This window comes from Sus scrofa, chromosome 6 (genome assembly GCF_054392235.1).
Source record: "Sus scrofa isolate SSC_HxYL_T2T_F1_AM1 chromosome 6, Sscrofa_HxYL_maternal_Yorkshire_Landrace_v2.0, whole genome shotgun sequence".
Classification (NCBI taxonomy): domain Eukaryota; kingdom Metazoa; phylum Chordata; class Mammalia; order Artiodactyla; family Suidae; genus Sus; species Sus scrofa.
The window spans coordinates 68,585,153-68,597,558 of NC_139388.1; the positions used below are offsets into that span (position 1 = coordinate 68,585,153).

At 65.2% G+C, this 12,406-nt stretch overlaps 1 protein-coding gene across 1 annotated transcript in view; it reads left to right on the forward strand.

Moving 5' to 3' along the window:
• Nucleotides 1-6,899: 6,899 nt before the first annotated feature.
• The window catches only part of PRKCZ (protein kinase C zeta), a gene marked incomplete at its 5' end in the record, with an annotated part of 85,859 nt that continues 80,352 nt past the window's right edge, over nucleotides 6,900-12,406 (forward strand). Inside the window, 3 exon segments of the mRNA NM_001204374.1 lie at nucleotides 6,900-7,134; nucleotides 10,980-11,101; nucleotides 11,846-11,935. Coding sequence (NP_001191303.1) covers nucleotides 7,064-7,134; nucleotides 10,980-11,101; nucleotides 11,846-11,935 — 283 coding nt within the window.

Sequence of the window (12,406 nt, forward strand, 5' to 3'; positions counted from 1 at the left end):
GCCACCCAGGTCACAGCCAGGGCACGCTGCTCCCATTCTGGACATGATTCAGAGGTGGGGCGGGTGGCCCAGCCTGCCTCCCGAGCTTCTAGGGTGCCACCCTGGTCCACTGAGGCCGAGCGAGAGGACGCTTGAGAGAGGCTGGGGCTCCACTGGGGCCAGAGAGCCGGAGGTCGCCACTCAGAGGCTGGCGCATCACCAACCGGGACACTGAGGGAGGACACCCCTCCTGGGTTGGCTGCTGGGCCGCATCAGGAAGCAGCGCTGAGACCGGTCCCCTCAGGTTTGTTTCTGCAAATCTCGTGAGCAGGATGCTGACTGCCTGCTGCTCTGCACGGTCTGGCTGAGGAGGACTGGGGGTGCACAGCCTGGGAGCGCCCCCCAGAAGGGGTGGAGTCTTTTCTTCCTGGTAAAAAGCACTGGGGGCCCTGAGCTCAGGCTCGTCTCTTGTAAGGGAATGTGTGTGTGCAGCAGCCCCCCTGGGCTGCCTCCCTCGGGATGGGCCCCGCCCAGGTGGGCCCGGGGCACAAGCACCTGGATAGTGTGGCCGTGGGTTCCGTGTCCTCAGTCTGGGATGCCCGCAGCCCCCTTCCCCCGGGGACCAAGGGCCCCACACCCTAGGTACAGCCTTTGGGCAGCTGTAGCCACAACCGAGGCCCCAGGAACCGATTCCCCCTCAAGTGGACACTGAAGGCACAGCCCTTGGGATGCCCCCGACGCACCAGGCAGGGAGGCAGCAGGGCACTGAGAGGCCTGCCTGGGTACCTGCACTGGGCCCCAGAAGGTGCCCACCTCTCAAAGCCACAGAGCCTGCCCCATGCCCCAGGCAGCTGCAGTTGTCAAGCAGCCACTCTGCCAGGATGGTCCACGAGGGCTGGGGGCTGCCTCAGGGGTCTGCTCCTTGCGGCCGAAGCACGGACCTCGCCTTAGACAGAGAGGCCTGCACACAGTGCGGCTGGCGGCCCAGTGCCTCCTTCTGGACAGGCCCTGCGGTTTGGTCCATCTGCTGGTTTGCTGGGGCCACTCTGCAGGGGTCCCTGGCAGAGCCTCTCCTGCCTGCTCTGGGTAGGCACCAGCTCAGGTCCTGAATGCCTGCCTGGGGGCCCCCTTGTGAGGTGGAGGGGGCCTTCTGCATCCCTTCCCCAGGATGGGCTTGGAATGAGCAGTTTAGATCCAGTGCCATGCTTTGGGCCATGCCCGCCTGGGGCCCCAGCCAGGCTCCGATGGGCAGGCTCGGTGAGGTGCTGGCACCCAGGGTAGTGGATCCTGATGCATGTGGCGGGTGTGGACAGACAAGGTGGGTCTTGGGGCAGAGCGTTGGAGACCTGTCCCGTCTCTGCCACCGAGGCTCCCTGGGATGCTCCTTGCAGCTAAAATAGCACTGGCACAGCGTCACCATGGCGACCGTGCTCTGGGTGCTGCCTCTCCAGGCTTATTTTGGGTTTTAAATACAATCCCAGGCAGCCCCGGAATGGGAGAGCAGGACAGACTCTGTTTCCCAGCAGCCACCGGACAGGAAGTGCCCCCTTCCTCCACAGTGCCCCCACCCCCTGTCTTAGGTCCCATTCTGCAGGCTCGTCTAGCCTGAAGAGAGAGATGTGCAGTGTGTCCCCACTGACCTTGGCAGCCCTGTGACCCTGGGACAAAGCCCTGGGCCACCCTGACCCTCGGTGTCCTCATTCAGAGGACAGAGAGAATGGGACCTTGTCACCCACATCCCTGAGAGGGGCTGAGGGTGATGCTCACATGGGGGTGAGCCTGGGGCACCTTACCAAACGGTCCTCACCTGTGCAATGGCACCATGCCAAGACTCAGCCACGTCTAGGAAGTGCCACTGCAGGGTCCAGCCCTTCCCAGCCAAGCAGCAGTGTCCTGCCAGCCTCTCTCCAGTCCCTGGACACGCCAATGCCCCCACCCCCGGCTGTCCTGCACCTCCTTCAGGGCATGCACACGGAAACACACACACAGGTACACAAATGCACACACAGCACGCAGGCTGTGTCTGGGTCCAACGTGCAGACAAGCCTCAGGGCGCTTAAGAGGGACGATTTCTGTAACTGGCGGTTAAGCTGTAAATGTGCCACTGCCCGTCGCCCACGGAGCGATGAACCTGGAAGCGGGGCTGGCCTCCGGGCCCTCCTTCCGGGCGTGTGGTTGGGAGGAGCGCCCTACGGATGCGCCGAACCCCGGGGCAGTTCCTTCGTCCCCGAGGCGCCCTCTACCGGGAACGCGCAGCACTGCGCCCATGGGAAGGCGTGGGCAGGGCTGCGGGGATGCGCCTCCGCACAGCCCGCAAGGCTCTCCCGGGGGAGAAAGCCAAACCCTCACCTCGAGGGAAGTCCGTCCACAATCAGAGGTAGGAAATGGTGCCTCTGGGGCTGGGAGGCACACGTCTGCACAGACGCATGCGGACAGAGGCCCCTCGGGCTGCTCTGTGCCCCCAACCCCCTGCTCCCGGGCGTCTGGAGTCCGAGGCCTCTCCCAGCGCACCCGCCGCTCTGCTCTCCAGCTCCCCTCCCTCTTACCTGCTCCCCAACCCTCTCTTCACAGCCTCCGGTCCACAGCCAGCCTCCCCCGCCCCACAGCCCCAAGCCCCACTTTTGATAAAGCTGCCAGGTGTGTGACCCGTCCCCTGCCACCGTTCAGGTTCCCAGTCCCCCGTGGGCAACATCCCTTGAATGAGGAAGCAGGGAAATGAATATTGTCACTTGACCCACCTGTCAGCCAGCATCCCAGACTCCTGTGACCTGTGTGGTCCTCGCCAGGCCGCTCCTGGGTGAGTCAGTGTCACACCTGGCCTGAGGCCCTGTCCCCCTCCCCCCCCCACGTGCCCTGCTGCTCAGTGAGTGCTCCTTCCTGCAGGCCACACCTTCCGGGGCGGTCCCAAGTACTGGGTTGGCACAAATGCAGCCTGCGGACATTGGCGAGGAAGGGTCCCCTCAGGAGGGGCCACTGACCCCCACGGGAGGCCCTGATCAGTCTCCTCTGGCATAGCTCCACCTGACTTTTCTCTCCCCAAAGGCTCCCTGCGTTGTTGTGGGTCTCGCTTACAGAACATTAATCAAAGAAAAGCAGGGGGCACGTCTCGCCACCTGGGGGAGGGACCTGGGCCCCAGGAGAGGACCAGGGCTCCACTTGGTCCTCCCTCGGCGGTCCTGGCCCTCTCCACCCCAGAGCCCAGAGGGTGGAAGCACCCTGCAGCCCCACCCTGGGTCCCGGTGACAGGTGACAGGAGAGGGGCGGGGGCCCTGCTGCGCTTGGGGAGGCAGAACAGGGGGAGGGCCCCTCTCGGCACCTGCCGAGCCGTCCGAGTTCTACAACAAGCCTCTTGCATGTTTACAATCAGCTAAAAACAACACACCTCTGTACTTTCCATAGGTGTTTGTGATCTCAAACTATATGAGGTCTTTGTGGAAAAATGGGAAATACAGAACCTGCCCAGAGGTGAAAAAGACCAGCCCTCAGCTGGGGGGGTGGGGAGGGAAGGGGACTTCGGGCCTGTGCGGCCATCCAAGGCTCCGCCCCCCGGTGCCCGTGAAGCGTTGAATGGCGTCATTAGGCTGCAGACGGCCAACAAGGTGCCCCCAGAGCAGGCCCAGGGTCCTAGGAGGACCCCCTGGTCCCAGCATTTCTGAGGGATTTTCACTCACTCGTTCATTCATGCCAGGTGTGCTTTGTGCGTGACACGCCGGGGAAAAAGCGGTGACTCAGGCTGACCGGGTCCCAACCCATGCCAAGCACACCAACACCCTTTGCCTGTCTCCAGGGCTCTGGGCGAGAGGTGGACACTGGCCGGGCACACCTACCTGTTGCTCAGGGCCAAGCCCTCTGCCCATGAGGCCCTAAGAAGGGTGGCTCAGTGGCTCCACCCAGGCCGGGGGGTTGTTCTGCAGAGCTTGTTAGTGGGAGAACCCAAAGGGGGGGGGGCTCCACCTTCTGTGGGCTTCAAGAAAATCAGGCAACCCATGTGCCTCACCCGGGGTCTGGGGCTGGGTGTGGTCGGGAGACCCCCTCCTGGAACAGGCCTCCCCACCCCCGCCCCTGGGGAGAACAGAGGTCCCGCCCTCCAAAGCCGCCTGACCCCAAGCAGGCAGCTCTAGCCCCCTCCACTTCCCACATGGCACTCAGGTCTGCGGTTAGGGGCCAGTGCCCGCAGGGACACCGGACTGCCAGGGGCTCCTACTCCAGCAAGGGCTTCCCTGGTTAGCAAGGGATTTGGGGGAGCTCCCTGGTGGCTCCGCAGGTCAAAGATCTGGCGTGGTCATTGCTGTGGCTCTGGTTACTGCCACTCGATCCCTGGCCTGGGCATTTCTGCAAGCCTTTGGGCTGTTGCGTCAGTGGTGCCTTGCATGGGGCATGTGCAGGAAACGGTGCCCAGTGGAATCCTGCCCACAGTGGGAAGTGGGCATCAAGAACTGAACTCACTGACCCCTCCTCCTCCGTCCCACCCTGCCCCGCTCTGAGGAACCAGAACTTGGGGCGAGGGGGTGCTCTGGGGCATTCTCGTTCTTCTCGGGATGTGCCCAAGGCTGTGTGCCAGGCTGGGCTCCTAATGGCCCAGCGGACACAGCCACAGCGCTGGCCATGGGGCCAGCTGAGGGGCCGGATCTGGGGGCTGCAGTCCACTCTCTGGCCTCTGGACAGCAGGTTCTGCTCATTCCTGTGCCACGCTGCTCGCCTCACAGGGCAAACCATCGGACCCCATTCCCCTTCATGGGCACCTGACAGCAGTGCTGGGCATGGAGGAGCCATCCCACGGGGGTCGGGAGCAGACAATACGGTGCTGAGGATGTTGAGGAGACTCAAAGGAAGTGTGGGTCTGGGCACAGGTGCTCCCTGGAGATGGGACAGCATGTGCAAAGGCTCTGAGGCAGGAGGCAACCAGGGGCCCATGTGGAGTGAGCCAGGAGGGTGGAGGGAGACAGGGCAGGGAAGGCGTGGGGTCCCAGAGGACAGTGGACACGCTGCAGGTTTTGAATGCCAGAGATGGACACTGACGGACTTCTGTTTTAAGGAAGCTGGCAGCAGAGGGGCCCATCTGGAGCCGCCAGGGTCTGCAGGTAGCCTAGCGTGGGGTGCATGAGGGGGAGGTGGCCGAGCAAACTCCAGGAGATGGGGAGGGGCATCTGGGGGAGGTTGGTGGATGGGAGGGGCATCAGCCCAGCAGAGCGGTCTGGGGTTGGGAGGGTACCAGGAGCCCAATGTGGATGCGAGCAGCTCCGCAGCTCGAGGGCCTGAGAAGCACTGAAGACTGAGGTGGGGGTGGCAGAGGGAGATGAAGGAGAGGTGGGAGAGAGGCCAAGGCTCAGCTAAGAAAACACCTGCAAACTGGACGCAGTGTTTAAAACCCAGGAGCTGGTGGTGACAGTGGGGGATGGAGGGGCTCAGAGAAGGGCTGCAGACAGCTCGCAGCAGAAGTTTTGTTGTAAAGCAGAGAGAGAAATGGCCAGGGGGTGGAGGGGTGTGGGGAGCAGAGGACTTATTTAAAAAAAAAGAGAGAGAGAGTTTACAGCACCCTAAGTAGGTGACAAGTGGGCTGTCAACAGGTTTCTCTGTGTCCACCTTCAGGGAGAATGTTGGTCCTATGACCACAGGCACTACGTCCAGGGACCCCAGCACCTGGTAACTCTGTGGAATGAGAGACCAAAGGAAGAATGCTTACAATTGTTCAAGTGAGGCATGGTGAATGCTAAGCCAGGACTGGGGTCAGAGGCTGCCAACATTTGGGGTAGGGAGTGGGAGGGCGGCAGGAGGGGAGTCGGCGAGCATGGATGGGTCTTCGCAGGGGCGGCAGAGATGCGGGGTCTGCAGACCTGACAAGTAGCTGAGGTCCCAAAAACTGCAGATGTGGGCCCCCTGTGGATGCAACCACTGAGAGATGGGTTCTTCAGGGAAGCGAACCCAAGTGTAAGGGGAACAGATGGGCCCAGGACACAGGCACCTGGGGGGTGGGGCCGTGAAAGTTCCGACGCGGCAGTGCGGAACAAACGCACAATGCTGGGAAGACCCCAAGGAGGTTGTTCAAAAATGAAGGCCACGGGCGAACCGGACACACTCAGTTTCCTTGTCCTGGACCGGGGAGTGGACTGGAGGAGAGGGAGCGGGCTGGGAGCACAGACAAACCTTCCGCAGGGGGAGGAAGGCGGCTGGGGCCAGGAGAACCCGCGGAGCCCAGACCTGCGGGCCCTGCATTTCTCCGGGTTCTCGCTCCTCGCCCTCAGTCTCCGCATCTGCAAGCTGTACGGACGCGGGTCACACGGTCCGAGTGCTGCTCGGAATCGAGGGTCTGAGCGGCTGATCGCACGCGTCACGGGCGACTCCTCCCCGCTCTAGCGGCTCTCAGACTCGCGCTCACCTCGAATTACCAGGTCTTCTTAGCACAGATTGCTGGAGTTTCCATTCCGCGAGTCTGGGCTGGGCCGAAGGCCTGAATTTCAAACAAGATCCCAGGGCGCGCAGCGCAGGGGCCGCACCTGGGAGCCGCGGCCCCTGGAGCCCACTTCGCCAAGGGGCCAGCGCGCAGGGCTGGTTTGGGGCGCCCGTTGCCGGGCAGAGCCGGGCCGCGCGCGCGCCCATTGGCCCCAGGTGCGGCCGCGCCCCGCCCGACAGGTAGTCCGCCCCGCGCCGCGCCATTGGGTCGCGGCCGCGGAGTCCCCCAGGGATTGGCCCAGGTGGAGGCCCCGCCTCACCCTCATTGGCCGCAGGTGCCACCGCCCCCCCCGCCCCGGGACCGCCCGCCCCGCCGATTGGCCGCCGGCTGGGCCTCGGGTCGGCCATGTTCGGACCCCCCCCGCCCCGCCCCCTCCGGTCCTGACGCCGGACTCCGTGCGCGCCCCCCCCGCTCCCCTGCGCGCTCCCGCCGGCCGCGCCCCCGCCCCGCCCCGCCCCGCCCGCTCCCAAGTTCCACGGAGTTGACCCGACCGGCGCCCCTCGGTCCCCGCGCCGCACGCTCCCTTCCGCGTTCCGCCGTCGACCCCACCTGCGCCCCGGCCCGGCAACTGGGGCCAGCGCCATGGCCCGAGCGTCCGGGGCGCGGCGCTGACGGCGGCCAGCGGAGCGCGCCATGCCCAGCAGGACGGGCCCCAAGATGGACGGGAACGGCGACCGCGTCCGCCTGAAGGCGCACTACAGCGGGTGAGCGCCAGCGCCCGACGGGAGGGCCCGGCCGGGGCGGAGGGCCAAGCACCGCCGTCGGGGACCGTGTCGCCGCAGCCTGGGGAGACCGAGAGCTGGGGGCAGCCGGACGAGGCGTGGGAGGGAGGGGACAGCGAGGCCCCTCCGGGCGCTGGGGCGTCCCCGGAGGTCCTGCGGTGGCCCAGGCGAGGCGGGCGCTCTTGAACGTCACGGGCGGGAAAGCTCGCGGCCAGGGCGCGGTGGGCCTGGCCCCCGGCGCCCTAGCTCGGGGTCGCAGGCCCAGCTCCGAGCGCGGCGGCCACACGGGTCCCTCCCAGCCCCGACGACATTTTCCTGGGCTCGGACTTGCCCGGGGCACTGGGCGGTGCGGGGAGCGGGCGTCGGGAACCCTCCACATCCTTGTGTTGACATCGGCCCGGAAAGCTGGCCGAAAGCTTAAGATCACAACGTGAAAGGACGAAAGTTTTTGTCACATTGTGAAGCCTGCTGGCAGAGGTTTAAAAGTCGTGGCGTCCTCAGCTTTTCCCAGTCTGAGAGCGTTGCAGTCCCGGCTGAAGGTGCGCCGCGGTGGCTGCGCGAGTGGAGCGCGCCTGGAAAGGCTCGGGAGCCCTTCCTTCGGGCGCCCGGCCTTTCCGACAGCCTCGGGCCCTGCGTCCGCGCCCCGCGCCCTGGATTCGATTCCAGCGGTGAGATGGGAGTCAGTGACCGAGCGCCTGGCCTGGGAGCAATCACTGGATTCTTGGCCGCCGCGGGACAGCCCTGGTGGGGGAGGGAACTGCCCTCAGAGGGACCGCGCCGCAGCTTCCTGCGCAGAGCAGGCAGCGATGGAGGGAACCCTGGGCGCCTTTGCTGCTGCCGTTTCCCACTTGGTCTCCAGGAGCCCCGGTCTGCTCCCAGGGCCGCCTCTGCCGGGCAGGGAGGAGGGGGAAGGGGGGCTGAACGCCCGAGGTTGAACTTGGTGGTCTCCGCTGTAGTAGCACCGGAGGAGGGGATTCAGGCTCTGACCTGGTGAGCGCACCTTGTTTGGGGTGTCCGGTGGGCATCTCCTGCCCTCTCTGCTGTCCTCAGCCTGACCACCTGGGAGCGCAGGGGGTGGGGGATGGTGGCAGAGCCCTAGGGGAGAAGGAAGGATTTCTGGAGGAGGACTGGCCAGCCCACCCTTAGAGGCTGCGGAGGCTTGTCTTCTGGCCTGGAAGGGTGGGCTGCAAACTAACACCGGTGAGACATCGGCTAGGTCGTGGCCGGGACTGGTCCAAGGGCCAGAGCATCCTGGCTTGCCAGCGGTGAGGAACAGGAGTGGCTGTCAACTCATCAGACAGTCCTCTGCCTACCTGGAACCGTGGCACTGAGCAACAGGTGACTTGGTGAAAATCAGAGATGGTCCTTAGTGAGAGGAAGAGGCCAGAAGTGGGAAGCAGACCCCCAGCCTCCCGGGAGGCCCCTCCCTGGCACTGAGCCCTTGGGAGTTCTGGCTGCATGCACAACCCCCCCCCCCCTTGGGCCCCTGGAGAGTGCTGTGGTTACCGGAGAAACGTGACCTGTTGAGTCCAGTCCTGGGCTGATGCGGCCACACCCAGCACTCCTCTTCCTTCCCCTCCGCCCTCTTTCCCTCTTCTCTGCCCCTCCTCCCTTCCTCTCCCTGCTGGCCTTCTGCCCCCTCTCCTCTCCGCCCCCCTCCAGTCCCCTCCCCTCCTTCCCTCCGCCCTCTCACTCCCCTCCTGACCCGGCTCCTCGGGCGGTGCTTTTCCTAAAGTGCTCTCGAGGGTGCCTCTCCCTGCGGAGGGAGGCCTAGTCCCCGGTGCGGCAGAAAAGTGCCCCCTGGCTCCGGCTCACACAGCCAAACCCTGCAGGTCCAAGTGACATTTTGTCTCTGCTGCTGCCGCCACCAGAAAGGAGGTTATTTCTAAGCAGCAGGGCTCGGAGCCGAGGGTCAGGAACATTCAAGACACTGTTTTTAAGGATAAAGGGCCTTCAGCTGCTCCCACTGGTGGTGGCTCCTCCCGGTCTCCCTGTCTGTCCCCTCCATGCCCCAGGCCCTCCGAAAGCTTGAGATCAGTCTCCTCTGCCAGCGGGGCCTTTGGAGGGTCTCCGGGGTTTCCAGGTGATGTGTGCAGCGTTTGGAGACCCTGCTGTGCCAGCCTGAGTCCAAGTGCTGCTTTTCTAAGAGCACATGAACAGCTCGGCTGGATCTTCCCTCTCTCCTGCTCTAGCTTGCCTTCCAGAACCCTTGCCAGGCACCTGCTCTGTGCAAAGCCCAGGGCTGGGTACTGCGGCCTGGGCACACCCAGGAGTCCGGGGAGGGCCTCTCAGCAGGCTGTTGGGTGCGGATGGGGCTCTGTTTTGGAGCACCTGGTGGCTCAGAGAGGCTGCCTGATTCAGGTTTGGGGTGACCCTAGAGGTGGTGGTCAGGAGTCCGGCCTTGGGGGGGGGTGGCCTCTCCCGGTGCCTGCTGAGGTCGTGCCTTGGAGAAGAGCCGAACTGCTATGACTGGGTCATGAGCTTGGCGTCCGGGGGGTCCAGCCTGGTGTCCGGTGCTTCCAAACTGCTGGGGAGCCCCCACCTGGCCTCTAGGCCCTGAAGCACTGGGGGAGGGGGAAACTAGCTGCCCCTTGGGGGAGGAGGTGCGGGAGAGGGTCACGGGACAGGGAGGGGTCAAAGGTGAAGGGATGGTGAACTCTGACCTCCAGAGTTCTTGGTGGTGAGTCTGCTGATCCGTGTGGGTACCAAGCCGGGTACTCCAGGGCATGGGGTGGCTGCGGCGGGACCTTGGTCTCTGGGGCCACCCCAGGTGAGCTGTGTCCCCCTCTGTGCCACGGTTTCCGTTTGCCCCGATGCTGCCATGCTGCCAGCTGTGGTGAAGACGGCCGTGCTGTTCCCCGAAGCGCGCTCGGGGCACCGGGCAGGTGCTGAGGTTTTTGAGCAGATGCGAGCAACTGGGGCTACGTCCCCCACCCCTTCGGGGAGTATGGGCCGTGGGCCGGGCCTGGGCTGCAGTGGGTGCTGGGCTGACAGATGCTGGATCCTGGTGGCCCTGGATTTGTTACCTGGTGGGCAGAGACTCTTTATAAACACACTTGTCGGAGTTTAGAAGCTAGAGGTGTTCTCACCAAGCCAACCCTAGACGTCTGCTGTTGGCGTGTTTCAGACCTTCTCTGGCTGCTCGCGCTTGTGGTGGCAAACGTGGGTGGATAGATTTCCCCCCAAATCCAGTGTCTTCTGTGTGGTTGCTGCCCCGCCGTCCACCTGAGAGAGTGCCACCCCTTCTTTGTGGGGGGCGTCTCCCCCCGCCTGCGGCTGGGGGGAGCGCTCTCCCCCGAAGGGCCAGCCCTCAGAGGCTGACCACGAGTCCCTGAGCCGCCACCAGTCCAGCTTCTACAGCCCAGTTTGGACGGAGAGAGAAGAGGCGGGGACTTGCTTTTCAAAACCCCCTTGCCTGGCTTGGTGGGGCTGCACCGGAGGCTCAGCCCAGGGGCCCCTCCCCACCCCCACGTCCCAGTCTGTGGGTGGGTCCTGCCCCCGTTGGCCCCATCCAGGTTGGGGGACTGGGTAATGAGGCCCCTGAGCCTGACCAAACGGGCTGTGTCCACCGGCCACCGCTCGGGGCGCCCCTCCCTGCAGGGCTCAGGGAGGCGCTTTCTGCCACTCCCACGGGTGCCCGGGTAGGGCCCTTGCGGGGGTGATTTACCCGCTGCAGTCAGTGGTTGGCGGCGTGCGGGGGCGTCATAACCTTTTCTTTGGGGAAAACACCGCTCCATTTATCGAGGCGCTGGCTCGGTGCATCAGTCAGCAGGGCTTCACGGGACTCCGATGTACCCTGTGGTGACCTGTCCATCTCTCTGCCCCAGGGACATCCTGATCACCAGCCTGGACTCCGCCACCACCTTCGAGGAGCTCTGCGAGGAGGTGCGGGAAATGTGCTGTCTCAGCCGGGACCACCCGCTCACCCTCAAGTGGGTGGACAGCGAAGGTAGCTCCGGGGGGATGTGACTCTCCAGGCCCTTCCCTGTGTTCAGCGGCTTCACCTGGACTGGCTTCCCCAGTGGGGCCTTGGAACCGTCTCCCGGGCAGGGGCGGCGGGCCAGCGGCCCCTTGGGAGGAGGGCCCCAGCTGCGAGGCCGGCTCTGGCCCTGGGCTCCAGCGGAGGCTGCAGGGTCTCCCCAGCTCCCTGCTCACACGACCTTCCTTCCTTGGGTCCTGGGTCTTCCAGTGGTTCTTCACTTCCTCAGGAAAGTGGGGAGGGAGGGGCGGCGGGGCTGGTGTCCCCCCCCCCCCACCATCCCCCGCCCCCCCAGCCAGACACAGGCAGCCTTGTTCCCCCGCAGCTGTGCCAGGCAGTGGTCAGCCTGGGCACAGGGGCCACGGCGGGCCCTCTAGCCGGGCCCCGTCCCGCTGGCCCTGGGCGCCAGCTCCCTGCGTGTCCGCTCCTGCCGGGCTCCATCTGCAGCACGGACCATGAAGCGTCTGCTCGCTCCTGCCCGGGCCAGGAAGGCCACCCGGCTTCAGGCCTCCTCCGGCAGGGGGCGAAGTTATTCCCCTCCTGGGGTGGTTGGTTGTGATGCGGGGCCCCGCTGGTCTGGGGGCCGCCTGCGCAGGGCCTGGTTACAGGCAGCGAGCTGTCGCCCTGGCACACCCGTCTGATGGCGAGGGCCTGCCTCTGCCAGCCCTTGCCTTGGGCCCGCGGCGGCCTCAGCGGTGTCCCTTGCCTGCCCAGGTGACCCCTGCACCGTGTCCTCCCAGATGGAGCTGGAGGAGGCCTTCCGGCTGTCCAGTCAGCGCAGGGACGAAGGGCTCATCATTCACGGTCAGTACCAGCCACGGGGACCAGCAGGGGTGGGGAGGAGGTGGGGGTGCTGCCGTCAGACTGGCAGCCGCACGGAGAGGATGGGCCTCGGTTTAAGACGGGGCGGTGCCGGCACATTAAGGATGTGGAATGTGACGCAGCTCCGTGGGTCCCCGACCCGGATGGAAATGGCTCTTCTTGTGAGAGGCCGACGTGTCCTTCCCTGGACACAGACGCCCGGGTTCCGGCCGCCAGCCCGTGCTACCCGTTTCCTGGTGGGGGCACAGTCACTCCCTTGCCGCCGCCTTTCCCGGAGCTCAGAGGGTCCGGGGCCCACGTACCCGGGGGCAGAGCAGGCCCGGTGCGCAGCCTTGCTCCGAGGCGGACAGGACCCCCCAGGCTCACAGCCCTCAGCTCAGCAGGCTCGGCGCTGGGGTGTAAGATGTCCTGTCCATGTGGACTTTAAATGTGGGTTTGCAGAGTGTGTGCCCC